Below are 15,506 nucleotides of genomic sequence, written 5' to 3' on the forward strand. Positions count from 1 at the left end.
AATCTGTGAAAGACACCCATAATACTGGATAATTAAATGTACCAATCAGCTGTACACCAATTTTACCATGCTTTAAATGTACAACACAAGCCCTTTACAACTGGTTAGCAGTGTAAAAGGTGAGTCTAAAAGCCAAAAAAAGAAGTTCAGCAAAGGGAGAAGATAAACATCTGGGGGGTCCCTGCAAAAATGTTCAGGTCTGACACACACATCGATTTTGTAAAAACTAGACTTTTAAAATAATCCATTGTTTAGTGTGTTTATATTATGGGTGGCACTGAATTGTAAAACACTTACAGGGCATTGAAAGGAGGGTGAGCAAGGAATTCGAAAACACAGGGAATTAACGGAGGGCGAGCAAAGAACATTGGCTGTTTCTTTTAGGGGCTGATGAGTAAACCTGGCATATTATTGTGGCTGTATAGAAAGAAAAAGGCACCAGTTTATCACAGATGTCCAAACGGCATAGAAAACGGAGTAATGCTTAGCATACTCGCACTTCTTGGCTTAAGACACCTTGCTTGACCAACTTCTTGTACATTTCTTTTTTAATAATACAGACTTAGTAATGCAGACAATAAACTTGTCACCATTTCTACTAGTTACCATCCTTGCTCCTACGAATACCCAGGGACTGGAAATGTAAAAAATCAGGTTGGATCCTCCATTTATCAAAGCATGCTCCAAAAGAAGGTCTGGTGGCTCGGTAGACTAATGCATTCACTCCATGAATTGAATCTGTGTTGCACCTCACAGGTTTGAATCTCGGTGAGACCACTAACATTTTATCTTCTAGAGATCAATAAAATGTGTACAATTGAATTGGGTAGCATGAGACCTCTGTTGCTCTGGGCCAAGATGTCCCCCTGGGTGCAATAACCTTTACAAAGGCACATTATATACTACAAGCAATGCAAACTACAGAAAGTGATAGTGAAGTGGGCAGAGGGTGCTTCCATGAACCTTTACATACACTGCAATTTATTTCCAATTGTTACTGCAGGTCATTATTTGAGATTGTAGTAAGCAGTATGGTTAAAGACTCCATGATGTATTATGCTGCTTTGATACGGAGCTTACAAACATTCTATAAGCAAGTGTAAGCAGTGTAAAAACCTAAAATAGGAACATTTTGTTTCTCCTGAAAGTGTACCGTCCCTTGACGCGTCTTTGTAAACTTGTTGTAAGCTTTCTGGTGCAATTTCTTGTGACTAAATGAAAACTGAAACATCAACTTCTTGAAATAGTTTTGCAAGAACACATACACAAAGACATCAGAAACCCTGTTTATAAAAACAATTCAAGCTGCAAGTCGCAGATCACATACAGGACTGAATAAGAAAAGTAGGAAATACATTGTATAGAAAAGACAGAAATTGAGGCCTTGTGCAGTGTTATATAGGTGTAAAAAAAATGTCTTGACATTAGAGCTGCTTGTTGACATCGCTGGCTTTCATAAGGGCCTTTATAGCCCTTGCCCTCATTTCAAGCTCCAAAAGCTCAAGTTGCTGCGCGGAAGGTTGAACATCAGTCGTAGAAGAAGTGGCAGTGGAAGCTACCTCTGCTGCTTTAGTCTCCTCTGCAAAGCCCAATATCTCATTCACACTTTTTTCAATGTCCATTTGCAGTTCATCAGGCTGGTCAGCTTCAGACTTAGGAGCAAGGACAGGCATGTCCAGGACATCCTCTTCGTTTTTCTCCATGCCTTCAATGTCGCTATCATAGGCATCCGCATTTATGCTGATTGCATCGCTGTCTTCCCCCTTGCCTGCAAGCATTAAATGTTCCAGATGTTAATAAATGGCAGAATGACCATGCTAAAATCAAAAGTACAAATGTACAAACTACAAGTGGCCTCTTTGATGAGGACGGTATTAGCAGCTACCAATCACATCTGGTTCAAAATGAGGAATTACCAGTGGAATCGGATTTAGAATTACAAATTCACCCAGTAGCCGATTTTTCCTCAGTAGAACATCAAGCTTCATCTTGTAATGTTCATTTGCGGCTGATGCATAAAAAAAGTGGTGGGTGGGTAGAGGGGGTGCATGATAGGGGGGTGCGACTGATGGGGGGGTGCGACTGTGGGGGGGAGACGTGGGAGGATAATAAAAAAAATAGAAATAGAACTTACCTGATGTGATTCTGCTGCCTCGCACCTGCTTCATTGTCTCAGCAGTCCCTGGGACAGCATTTGACTCCCCATCTAATCCCAACGCTGCTCTCAAGCATGAAAGCAGCACGGGGATTGGCCTGAGCCTGAGCCGGGCCAGTGTTTGCTCAGGCACAGGGAGTCTATGCTGTTTCTCCAACCCGGCTGTACAATTCAGCCCAGTTGAAGAATCCTAAGTGCAGAGGTCAGTTTGGCAGGCCTGAAACGGCCAGCCAAACTGACATGCGCACTTAGAAGTGCACAACACTCCTCCCCCCCCCCCCCCTCTTATGGGTTGGCCCGCCCCTCCCTGCAGCAGCTGAAAAATAAAACGATAATGAATTTCATTATATTTTTCAGCTGAGAGTTTGAGCCAGTGGGGCGAAGCTCATCTACCATTGTGGAGGAGCTGCCGCTGCTAATGGTAAGGATTTTCCCTCCCCAGCGACAACAGTACACCTGGTTATTGGTACCTTAAGAGATGGGAAAATACCAGCCATTTTCCTGGGCCAGTCGTAAAAAGGGTAACAGACATTTTCGAAGAAAACTGTCTCACTATTCCTCACATTAGCAGAGAAGCAAAGCTAGGGCTGATATTTCACTGCACTTGATTTTACTGAACACCCACAATCCCACACACTACTTTTCTGCCCTTGAAGTCAATGCAGGTTTACAGTAGGAATGGTTTTCTTTGATACAGAGAACAATAGGCTGGGAAAAACAGAGGCTATATGTGTCAGAGTAAATCTCTTTGGGTCTTATGGCAAAGACAGAATCTTTCCAGGGTCTGAAAGGCTCTCTCAAAGTCTGAGTTGTGAAAAACAATGTGTAGTTTTTATACCAGGTTAAGACCATTTCAGTTCTACGAACATAAACAGAAACATCAGGCATCAAGGCCCTGAGCAAACAGTGTAGATTGCCATCTATGGAAACACGGATAATGAATATTTTTTATATTTTAAATCAGAAAAATATAAGTTACTAACTATAATACATTTTGTAAAGGTAGAACCATAAACCCTCTTTATCTCGGCTCATGAGATGTCTCAGGTCCTGGTCAAGACATCGGAGTATCTCCTTCTCGTGAAAATAATAAATATTGGGGGGAGGCGCAAGCCAGTCGTATTGGCTTAGAGCTCTGGCTTATTTTCTCTTTATGGGGGCTATGGATGCGACAGAGGACAGGCGGATTGTTGGGAAATGACTTCAGTGTTGGCAGAAATATTAGTGCACGTCACTACCAGCAAGGCAACCTTTATTACTACCCCCCCCAAACAGGTATCGAGTGGAGTGCCTCTTTTCTTGACAAGGTGGCATCTCAAAATGGTGGTCGCCATGGCACAGGGCTTGTTGGTGAGAGCCAGCCCTGGGTGGCCAGCCAAGAAGAGGGGCTATGCAAAGCCCCATAAATTCAGAGGTGAGACCTCACCGGCATGTCTCGGAGACCAGTAGTTTACCGGGATGAAAAGAGATATGGCATGGACACACATGAGGGAAAAGCATACCTTGAAGTTTAAAGAAACCTAGGTACAAGAGTAGATGAAGAAAAGACAATGCTCAATGAAAGCAAGGCCTGCAGGGGCTTGATTGGAACTGTGTGCCCTGTTGTGCTAGTTTCTATCTTTGCGTTTGATTTGGCACCACCATTGGTATCAATATTAGCACCTCCATATGTCTTCAAAAGAACACAGGAGTAGACACAAGGACATAAAATAGGGTCATCAAACAGTGTATTTTAAACCACCATATTTACATAAACCTACGAATAAACCATAGGTACTTATCATGGGTGGGTCATCAAAAGGGGTGTTTGGGCAGTGTCCTGCCACCTGTGAGTAACCACATAATACTTCATGCCTCTGCCCACCTGCTATTTATTTAGGTTAGGCTTGTTCTTTAAAATGTAATGCTTGTGGTTTAACCGCATCGCTGCTGCGGTTATTTTCGCGCTACGCAGCTTTTTTCTAAAAGCTGCGTTAGATGACGAGCTCAGCTCGCCATCCGCACACGCCCCCCGTGGCTGATGACGAGCATCGAAGGGGTTAAAGAACACTGCCTCAGCACAGGTCAATTCCCTCGGTATTTGCAAATTCCTGATCGCAGGATGAAGGCCTTTATTTCAAATTAAGCCTATTTTCTACATAATCTGACGTAGGTCCCACTATAGTTCATGAACAGTGTGCCATTGCCATAACTTTTGTCATGGATACCCCCCTATTCCATATATTTTTATACAATATGGCAGAACTAGAATTTTGCAATTGATGCTGCCCATATAATGTGGGGTGACTCCTGGCAAAAATGATCTACGGTATGTCACAGCCATCATTGTTTTAAGGTTTGCCTCCCACCAACCCACAAAATGTTGTCATGGGTGTCCCTATATGCCATGAACTACTTCCATTACGTCAAGGCATGTATTTTGCTACAGGTGTCCTCTTTTATGCCAAAGATTACCCTCCAATACACCAGCATGTTGCTATGGGTGCCTCCATAAAACTCATAAGCATAACACATTCAAATGCCCCTCTCTAACTCATTCACAATCTCTCACTCACTCAATCTCCCTCTCTCACTCACACTACTTCAATCACCGTCTTTCACTTACTCATTCTTACTTTCCACTAACTCTCAAACATACTCACACACTTACACTCACAAACTTACTCTGTCATTCTTACTCACAACTATACTTACACACATTCACTTTCATATTCACCCGCTCCCACCTGCTTTACTTTTACTTTCTTTAGCCACGCTTTCACTGATTCTCACTCACACGAACACATGTACACATGAATACACACGCACACACTTTAACACTCACTTTCACTCACTCTCTTTCACCCTCTTCACTCATTCTAACTAATTCACACTCCCTCAATGTCATTCACTTTCACTCACTCACAAACATACACACAATCATGCATACACACACTCACACATACAGAGAAACCGCACTGAATGTTTTTTACATACCGTCATTCCTCGGCTGATGACGCCTCCACTGATGCAGCGAGGCAGGAAGCCAATGCTGGACATAGGAGCCAGTATGGCATCGTTCCAGTACTGCAAACGAAGAGTCAGACTGCACAATAAGGGCAGGAACAAAAAAAGGAAGATCAAATCCATGCCCTCTGCCAGCTTCTGATGACTGGGTGTGAGTGTTTGATTGATTCAGATGCTCCGTCCATCACCACCCCCTTTTGTACAGCTTCTGATGGTGGAGGCACAGCCCTATCAAAAGCTGAGCTAGTATGTGGGATTCTGCCCTGCTGTTCAGTTTGGATCCTCACTGCCTTAGGGATGCACTGATTGGCGCCTTGACAGCCACATTTCAGCTGATACATGCTTCGCATTCTTTCGGCAGCACAGTGTAAGTGAATCATTTTGGATGGGGTCTGTATGAGGGGAAGCAGGTGAATTATTCCCCGCACACAAACACAATGCAGATATCCATTTGCAGAGTTCTGGCTTCTTAAACAGCACTTTGCAGATGGATCATGGCTCAGGCCCTTCAACCTCCTGTTCCGACATCAAGAGCCTGTTGAGGCCAAGGGCAGACCTTCACACCGACTATCTTTGTGAATAAATGGCATGTTTTCATAGACTATGCTAAATAAAATACTGCCATTGTGGGCAGAGGCGTGGACTATTACTGAAGCATCACAGGTAGCAGGGCACCGCAACCTTAGCAGTACACAAAAGGAACAGAAGTTGGGAGTCATTGGTCATTAATGTTAACTGTAACACTGGTGTAGAGCATGGGGCCCAGAGGAGAATGTATTAGATTAGGTTACAAGGTAGGACCAAACTGATGCTCTGTTTTTTCAAGAGCAGAATGCCTGCGCATCGGATAAAGCAGGCACACACAAACAGTGCTTGTCACAATTTTAATAATAACATGAGAAACTGAGGAAGGCTGAGCATTTACGCAGCAGAAAGGGTGATAAATGCCCATGGGACTGCATGTACTGAAGGGTATTATTAGACTATAGGCACATGGATTATGCCAGTGCCCGGAGAAGACGTTTTGTTATATATCAGAGTGCTTTATTTGACTGTAAGGGCATGAGATATGCATGTACTTAGTCAATTCAGATTACTACTATATTATGTTACTGTGGCTGGCAAAATATAAAGGAACTGAAGCCTGGATGCAGGGAGAACAATGTGGATGGATTCATATCCGTCTTGGAAAGTCTAGGCAATTAATAATGACCAGGAAATAGAGACAAGTATACGCAGTAATGAAAACATATTGCAAGGCAGTAAGAGACCCACATACTCGGACCAGAACATACCGAAGTGTAACACACGCACCTGCAGGTGGGTGGTCCCCAGGTGTACCTACCCAGCAGGGTGTTGATGGGGGTTGGTAAGATTAAATGGAAATACAATAGATATGAGAGAGACAAGGGCAAGACAAGTAGATATGTATCTCTTGTAAACGTATATGCAGAATCTTGCACACATTTATTTAGTACAATATAATAGGTGTGCAGTCTAGCATGATAAAACGGACATTTAATCTGTGACAGCAATAATCACCATATTTTTAGGGAGGTACTGGCAGCAGTTAATATTATATAAGGCTATACTTTCCTAGCGGACCTAGGAGTGGCATTTCTGGGAATGTGCCAACAGGGCATGAAAGGCACCAGAAAAGGGTATAGGTCCTTAAGATGGCAGTGTTTAGGGACAACTAAATTGGCAGTAGTTGAGAAATGAAACAGGAAAGACCCACCCTATATGACTTAGTGGCACAATGGTTATGGAACATCTAGGTTTAATAAGCAAAGTTAAAGAAGACACATTTGATTACACTAGAGCCAATGATGAATTACTTCTAACGACATGCTGAACGAACTTTGCTCTCCTTGATTTAGAGCTCGGGGTCTCTCCCCATAGAGAGCTAAGGGAGGATAGAGGTTTGCAAGAAGATATTGTGAGCATAAAAGCAGCTAGCATGACATGATCATAGACCAGTAAAATGGGGCACAATCAAACTACATTGTGATTGTATTACTGATACAGACATGGAGCAAACGAGGTGACGAAAATGGAGGTCTGCTTAATATTGGGTTGTTTTTAGGTCTGGCGTTAGCCAAGAGTTTGAGTGTACTAAAATATGAATAATATACTTTCATAGAGGGGCTTTCAGCACCTCTCATCCTTTGGTCGGATATAGAGCCTTCACATTTTGCTTATGTCCACTAAAAGCCTGTAGTTGCTACATGCTAACCCAGTTCCCAGCATGTAGCAAGGGCACTGGGTCATCCTACTGAAGCCACTGGTTAAGGTTCATTTGAATGATAGCATTTTGCTCTCTCAAAAGGTGCACATCAACACACAAGCTAGTTTAATTCAATGCCAGTGTTTTTGTTTTTACTTTATAATTACTTTAGTGTTGCCTTTGTGTTTAGAGCCTGATGTGATAGCAGGACACTTCTAATGCACATTCGATCTTTATTAGATCACATCTTCTGCCAGTGCTGTTGTAAATGCCTTTTAGAGTGCTTTTCTTTTCTGGCTATTGCGATTTCACAGCATACCGAATTGTGTCTATTTGAAACTGTTCTGTATTATCCTCTTTTTACTTTTTTCTTTCACTCCTTCCATCTTTCCTAAATTCTTTCCTTCCGTCCCTTTTTCTTTCTCTTTCCTCTTTCTCTTTCATTCTTTCAACCTTGCCTTCTTTTTATTGTTTTTTCTTTAGCTTTCCATCGCTCTTGAATTCTCTCTCTATCTCTCCCTTTACTTTTTTCATTCTTTCTTCCATTCTTGCTTTCTTTCTCTCTTTTTACATTTTTATATACTTCTATCTTTTTCTTTCCTTCTTTCTTTTGCTTGTCTTCTTTGATTCCATCTTTCCTTTCTTTCTTTCCTTCTCCTTTTTACTTTTCTTTCCTACTCTTTCATTCACCTTCTTTTTTCACTCTTCCCTTCTTTGATTCCTTCTCTCTCTTCCTTCTTTCGCTCTTTCTCATTTTCCTTTTTTTCATTCTCTCCTTTTCTCTTTTTACTTCTTTCTCGCATTCTTTCTTTCTTGCCTCCTCCTTTCTTTCCCTTTACGTTTTTCTGGCCTTTTTTATTGCTTTCTTTCTTGCCTGCCTCCTTTCTTTCCTTATTTCTTTCTCAAAGGCAAGAGGCTTGCAGCCAATGTCAGGCTGATTGACTTTTTAAGTAGTTCACTTCCGTGCCAGAGAGTACTATGGTAATGTGTTGCTTCTTTGAGACCAAAACACCTTTTTTGACTCTAGAAAATGAATTTTTTATGGCATATTCCAAACAATAACGTTTTGCAAAAAACATTTAAAAAACAAGAATAACCAGAAGGATGGCAACCAACATCAGACCAATTGGCTTTGCCAATGCTGATTTATTGTATGTCAATACGAGATCTCATTTATATTATGTTTAAAAAACACAAAAATATTGTTTACAAAAATATCTTGATGGGTAAAAGAAAGACCATGTCGCTCCAATGACTTTCTACCAATGGAGATCAGCCTTTAGAACTATAACTGTACTACTGCATACTGATAACAAATTTCAGCTGAAGCATTAGTACAATGTGTATGTATACATTACAAGCTGCCATCACGGCTCCTGGTTTTGTTTGATACACTTTCTGAGATATTCGATAAGTTAAAGTGCATTTCCTCCCACAGTTTTACATCGGATCCAACTTAGTCAATTTTTAATGATTTCTTTTTAAGTTCTATTTTGGTAGCACATACAGCAGTTCCTGGAAAATGTATTCCATTATCTGGAGATAGATGATCTATTTTCCTAATTAAAATGTCATGATGTTTGAGAACAGAACATAAGTTTCAGCACAGCCAAAATACAAAACAAAACAATATCCCTTGCCAGAAAACATTTGGAAGGAAATGGAATCAAAACAGGAGTTTCAAATTCCCTGGTAGCTCAGAATTTGCTGGGCTACAACGTTAATCGCACATTTCTAGCTTTCAATCTAAAAGCCTACACCTGTAAACGTTATTTTCTTTGAATCTGAATGAAACAAAATGTGCAATACAATTTGGACATAAGCTAAATATACTGCACAATGGAGGGCAGTTTCATAACATGCATGATATTGAAATAAAAAGGATGTGGTTTGTAGAAACAGAAAGACCAGCTGCTTAAAGCCATATACATGCATACATTACTACAACAATTTTATTTGAATATGGTTTTGGAACTCCGTGGAGATCCACATATTACAATAATACAAATTAAACATAATAAAATAACGCCTCATGTTGTCAACCTATTTAACAGTGATTTGCCATTCGTCTAATACAATTCTAAGAAACATTTAAAAAAGTTAAAAATTCTATTACAGAAAATTTCATTCGGGGGACAGATGATTGCATTAATCAAAGATTTAGCAGTTAAAATACCAAATTGGATACATACGGGCTTTACCCACTGCCGACGCTGCGCCATTAGAGCTGGGCAAACTATCAAGACGTGTAGGGAGTCTTGGACTGAACTGTTACAAAAATTACATATATTGGTAGTGCCGTACCATTTAGCTAGCAGCTTATTCAATGGAAGTATATCATGCCTAAGGAGTAGCCAGAAGCGGCGCAAGCCATGGGGCATATTCCAAGTGACGTAAGGTTGTATTTGTTTTACCATACAAGAATCAACAGCTTGGTTTGTCCCCCTTTTTTGTAAGGTCAGGGTACGGTCCCTTTCATAGCTCAACTTCCAGGTGGCATGCTTTAATGTGAGCTTTAGTTGTTGAGTAGAAAGGGCTAGGAGGGAAACTTCCTCCAGATTCAAGAGTTTGAGGGCCTTCCTATAATTCCTTATAAGCAAAGAGTACTCTTTTAATGGGCCCATCAACTCTTTTTTAATTAGGGATCTTAATGATGCCGGCTTTCCCTTGATCAAACATATTACCCAGCGAATGACTCCTGCCAGAGCCTGTGCCCAGCTGCTTCTTAGCCCGAGTTCCAGACGAAGAGCTGCAGTGCTACAGCTATTATTAGCTGATATTAAGCTTCTCAAGAGGGATCCCTCAACTGTATCTAAGAAGCCCCATTCAGCTAATTCAATAAACTCTATACCATAAAGCAAAGTTGGGGGGATTTTTGCCCGGAATGCCTCCAATAGGTAATCAAAGTGCCTTTTACCAGTCGACTTATATAGTGCTCTTAAGCCATTTCCCTGTGTTTTTGCCTTGTGGGTGCTATTTTCAATATGGGATTTATTGCTTAGATTACTGTTCACAACCTTGCCCAAGAATACGTAGGATGATACTCTTTCTAATTTCTTTCCTCCCAATTCCCAGCTGATGTTTTCTAATCTTAGTTTTTTCCTCCCCTCCATGCACATTACCTTACTTTTAGAGATGTTTATTTTCAGGTAATGCTCTTCGGAAAATGCATGTAATAATTGGAGACGATTGTTAAGTCCCTTTGGGGTGAGGTCTAAGATCAATATGTCATCCGCATACATTAGGCAAGAGATGTATGAGTCTCCTAAGCGAGGGGCAATACCGTCACCTGCAGATATTATACGGGGAAGATCACTTACATATAGGGAAAATAACAGAGGGGCAAGGAGACAACCCTGTTTGAGGCCATTTGCAGATGGTATGAGCTGGGATAGGCCTCTTTCCCCCCCCAATAATACTCTGCACCATGTGTTGTCGTGTAGGTCTTGAACCAATCCTAAAAGACCATGCGGCATGCCAAGATCGTGTAGCTTTCTCCACAGTAGCTGTCGGTCGACCTTATCGAAAGCCGTGGAGAAATCTATGAATGCCACATAGACTCTCCCCTTTCTGGCTCCGATATATTTATCTGTTATCACCTGGAGGGCTGCCAAGTTATCCAGGGTACCGTGGTTTTTCCTAAAGCCTGTCTGCTCAAGTGGAAGAACAGCAGAGTGCTCAACCCAGATATTTATCCGCTTGAGCAGACACCTTGTGAAGACTTTGCCGACTGCATCCAGTAATGCAATCTGGCGGTAATTCTGGGGGGATAGACGATCACCTTTTTTAAACAACGGTACCAGGATGCTTCCCTTCCAGGAGGGTAACACCTTACCTCTTGATAGACAAATGTTAAAAACTGGACAGAGAAGCTTGCACCATTTAGCCCTGTTCTGTTTCAATACATTGATTGGCACCTCATCCGGGCCCATTGCCCCGGAAAAACGTATTTCACTAATTGCCAAATCTATGTCCTTTTCTGTGAATGGTTCTAATGGTACCCTCGTATCTATTTGCCATGTTTGAGAATTTGCTTCGTTGTTACTAGCGTAGAGGTTGATGACAAACTCCCTCCATATTTGTTCCTCAATGGCAATGGGGGCAGGACTTGTTCTCATTCCGCACCCTTCACCTACGAGGGACCAGAATTGCCTCATTTCCCCGTGGATAGCTGCTTCTCTTAGTTTTACCCATAAGGAATCCTCCTTTTCTTTGCGTAATCTTGTCAATAACCTTCTCCTTTTCCTTTTTAACTTAGTTATTTTTTGTGCTGTATCCAGTAATCTGTTCAGATATTGGGCCCTAACTAGTTTGTTTATTTCTATATTTAAAGATCTCAAAGGGCTGGGGGAAATCCTAATAGTTTTTTTCTTATTGAGTGTTTTTGTCTCTGCTACCACTGAATTCATAAAAACACAGAAGTTTTCGATTTCAAAACCATTCCAGGACGGAAGATCGGAGATTGCTGCGTCCAGCATTACCTCCAAATTTCGATGCGCCTTCGCGTTCCAAAAACACCTTCCTGTTTTGGAATGGAAATTTGTTTGGTCATTGTTCAGTGACCATTGATCACAACTTGGGGGCTTTATATTTAACCAAACGAAGAGAATTTTATGATCACTTAGTGGGGTATTAATTACCTTAAGATCCTTCAGCAGCACGAATGAGTGAAACCCCGTTATTACGTAGTCTAAAATCGATTTCCCTCTGTATGATTTGTGTGTGAAATTAGCCGGGGAATCTGATGGGAGTCTCCCATTAACTATGAGCCCGTCTATTTCTACCAACTCCTTTAGAATTATTTTACCCCGTTTATTTGTTTTTATGCTTTCAGGGAATATTGCCCGGGGAATACTAAGTGTTTCCTCTCTTAATTTATCACTGAATAAGTTTAAGCTTAGATTGGAAATCTTACTATTTAGATCCCCAACTAGAATTATGTCTGACATCGGATCTTTCTCCCTGATAGCCTGGACATGCAAGAAAACCTTTTTAAGTATTGCATTAAAGCCTGTTTCTGGAGGAATATAAGCATTAATCAGGACCAGACGGTTAGTAGTTTTAGAATTATCAAGCCCAAGTATAGTTACTGCTTGGAACAGATTACTGGGGTCCAGATAATGTTCATAATTCCAATTTATTTTATTTGATAAAAGGCAGGCTATCCCCCCACTCGCATGACCTTTTTTGTTCAAGATAGCCCTGCCTTCTAAGACATAGTAGTCCTTCCCTAGTTGGATTTTATCAGGGCACCATGTCTCTTGGAGACATATTATGTTTTGCTCCAGAGATAAAAGAAAAGCCAGTTTCTCTGGACTATTTTTTATGCCCGCTGCATTCCAAGAGACTATGGAAAGTTTTGTGCTAAAGATCCTGATTATTTAAGTGATTGTTTGAGGTTTTTTCTGCCAAGACTCGGGGGAGCCAATTCCATTGGGCACTTTCGATTCCTGAGATTGGTTGGTAAGATAGCGGAGGAGGGGCAAGATAGGACACCATACGGGAGTCCTTAGACTTACATATTTTTAGCTCTGTTAGTTCCCCAGGTTTATTTATACGCCCTGTGGCTGCATGCAACAGGGAGAATGGGGGTTTCTGGGAGGGTTTGGAAGAAACTTTATTTTGACCTGAATAACCCAAAACCGGAATGACGTCTATCCCTCTGCTCTGCAAATCTTCTGAACGTTGTAGAATAAGGTTGGCTACTAACTTAGAGTAGAACCTCACCCTAGTTGTCATCCCCACTTCTGATTGTAATATTTGTACTCTATCTAAGTCAGCCGATTGTATCAATTTCAAGTTGGCCGATTCTTGAAAATATTTGAGTAAGAGGGATCTGTTCAAAATACATTCGGTATCGAACAGGGGAGAGAATTCCACCCATAGAGTATCTATACCTTTTTCTTTAGGCTCAGCCGGTGTAATTCCTTTTGCTACTATTCCCGAGAAAGATGGCGCCAAGGGATTGAGTATTGCGCCCGCTTTGCTCGAGGGTTTATGATCTTGACCCAAAAATGTGGGAGTATTGGACCCTGTTACGTCCCTAGCAACGAAAGCTTGTTGGGAGGTTATATTTGAGTCTACTTTTAATAAGAGGGGGGGAGCGGGATTCAGGGATATTGCGGGCATAATCACAGGTAGGGGTGCGGAGTTTCCCATGTTATTCTTGGATTCAGTATTATTCTCCTTTTCAGCTACCGCCTGAATGTGGGGAATCCCATTATTTGAGGATAAATTAAGGTGTTTTCTAAAGAGGATTTTCCTCCGCCTATTTTTTTCTATCCGTCTCAGCAATTTTCTTTTGTTTTTTCCCTTCTTCTTTAAATCCTGTAACTTCCCTTTGTTGCCGTTTTCTTCTGAAGCCTCACCCACTTCTATATCTCCCTCACCCAATTGCTTCTTAAAGATTGGAAAAAGGTCAGTCCCTAGTTTTGGGGGGGGATTTTCAGAGGGTTTTACTTCTATATCGTTGACACTTAAATTTCCTTCTTCAGGTACTTCAATCACAGTTTTATTACTTTTGGACTGCTGATCTTTTATATCTACCCCATTTAGTGTTGGAGGAGAAGAGGATTGCACTTGGACTATATCCTTCTCTTTTTGAGTGGCCAATAAGACCTTTAGAATCTTGGTCACTGTGTCCAAGACACAATCCGATCCCCCCACAAATTTTTCCAAAAGATGTAGGATGGATGACAATAAATGTTCTAATGAAAGTAGAGAGTCAGAGATAGGATTGTCTTTTCCCTGACATTGTAGTGCCTCCATCCCAGTCAAATTTAGATTAGGACTAATGGAAAAATTTGAATGCGAGGATTTCGCACATTTCTAGCTTTCAATCTAAAAGCCTACACCTGTAAACGTTATTTTCTTTGAAACTGAATGAAACAAAATGTGCAATACAATTTGGACATAAGCTAAATATACTGCACAATGGAGGGCAGTTTCATAACATGCATGATATTGAAATAAAAAGGATGTGGTTTGTAGAAACAGAAAGACCAGCTGCTTAAAGCCATATACATGCATACATTACTAATTTATTATGTATTGCTAATTTTCTTTATGGTCGATATAACAGGGTCTATAATTTGTCAGAATAAATAAAAGATACAAGCTGAGATAACTATATTGCATTTAGGACACTGAATGAATGAATGGGCGAATGAATAAATGAATAAATGGATTGATGAGCAGACTTGTAAAGCGCACGGCTACCCAGAGAGTGCCCCGGTGCTGAACAGACCCGAATAGATCCCAATGTCTTTCATTATCGAGACTTACACTAGTGTTTTTTTAGCGTATAGCTGAGCTTATAAGGCAGACTATACCATGCATGAGTCACCAAAACAGTCAACGAAGACCCTCCTCACCTGTTTAAAACATGGAACAAACGTCCAAAGAGCATCAGTAGAGCGAAGAGCTCTTGTCTGCAAATGTGGGTGCAATCTCTCAGAAACATACTTAGGATCTGGTTCATGGAAAGCCCAGTAAGCTAATGAAGGTCCGCCAGACAAGAGGAAATAGGGGCTCGCCAAGGTATATTAAATAAAATACAAACCACCATATTCTGCATATCTTGAAGGTGCTTGAAGAGATAGTTAGGAAGACCAAGGTAAAGCGTGCCGGAATAACTCGCATCCCGCTACTATACGGAACCATGCATGCAGACAGACAGTCTTACTAAGGATTTTGGATTTATTTCAATCATACCCGTACTGTGGGGCACTTGCTACTACATAGCATACACTTTTGGAAATATTGCCTCTCTTTTGAATATTAAGGGATTAAGGAACTCCTTTATGCCCGTATTAGCGCCGAAGGTGACGATCCTGTAAGTACCTGTAGCCACAAACCTACACAGAGCAACAGTACCCCTTGCGGACCCGCCCGCCAGTCTCCCGCCGCTCCTCCGCTCTTTTTCCAACTGGAGCGGGAGCCGCCGAGAGGAGACCGGCGAGGGGCAGGACCACAAATCCCAGAATCCCTACTGGGGTCCGCGTCACCGCTAAGCGACAGGAGGCGCATAAAAACGACGCTACCACCGTCTCGCGGGACGCCGGGCGAAGCCCGGGCCAAGGGCGGGCCCGTTGTTGCCCGTTAGTGCCCGGTAGGGAC

The 15,506-nt window shown here is 41.6% G+C and overlaps 1 protein-coding gene across 3 annotated transcripts in view; it reads right to left on the bottom strand.

Annotated features, from left to right (window-relative positions):
- Positions 1–540: 540 nt before the first annotated feature.
- Positions 541–15,506, bottom strand: part of CAAP1 (caspase activity and apoptosis inhibitor 1) — a 296,318-nt gene continuing 281,352 nt past the window's right edge. For 2 of the 3 annotated variants that reach the window (XM_086962118.1, XM_086962119.1), the window contains exon 7: positions 541–1,768. In XM_086962118.1, coding sequence (XP_086818244.1) covers positions 1,425–1,768 — 344 coding nt within the window. In that variant the 3' untranslated portion in view covers positions 541–1,424. The remainder of the gene's footprint in view (positions 1,769–15,506) is intronic. The other variant, XM_086962121.1, reaches the window with a different exon arrangement.

This window comes from Lissotriton vulgaris, chromosome 3_1 (genome assembly GCF_964263255.1).
Source record: "Lissotriton vulgaris chromosome 3_1, aLisVul1.2, whole genome shotgun sequence".
NCBI classification, from domain to species: Eukaryota; Metazoa; Chordata; class Amphibia; order Caudata; family Salamandridae; genus Lissotriton; species Lissotriton vulgaris.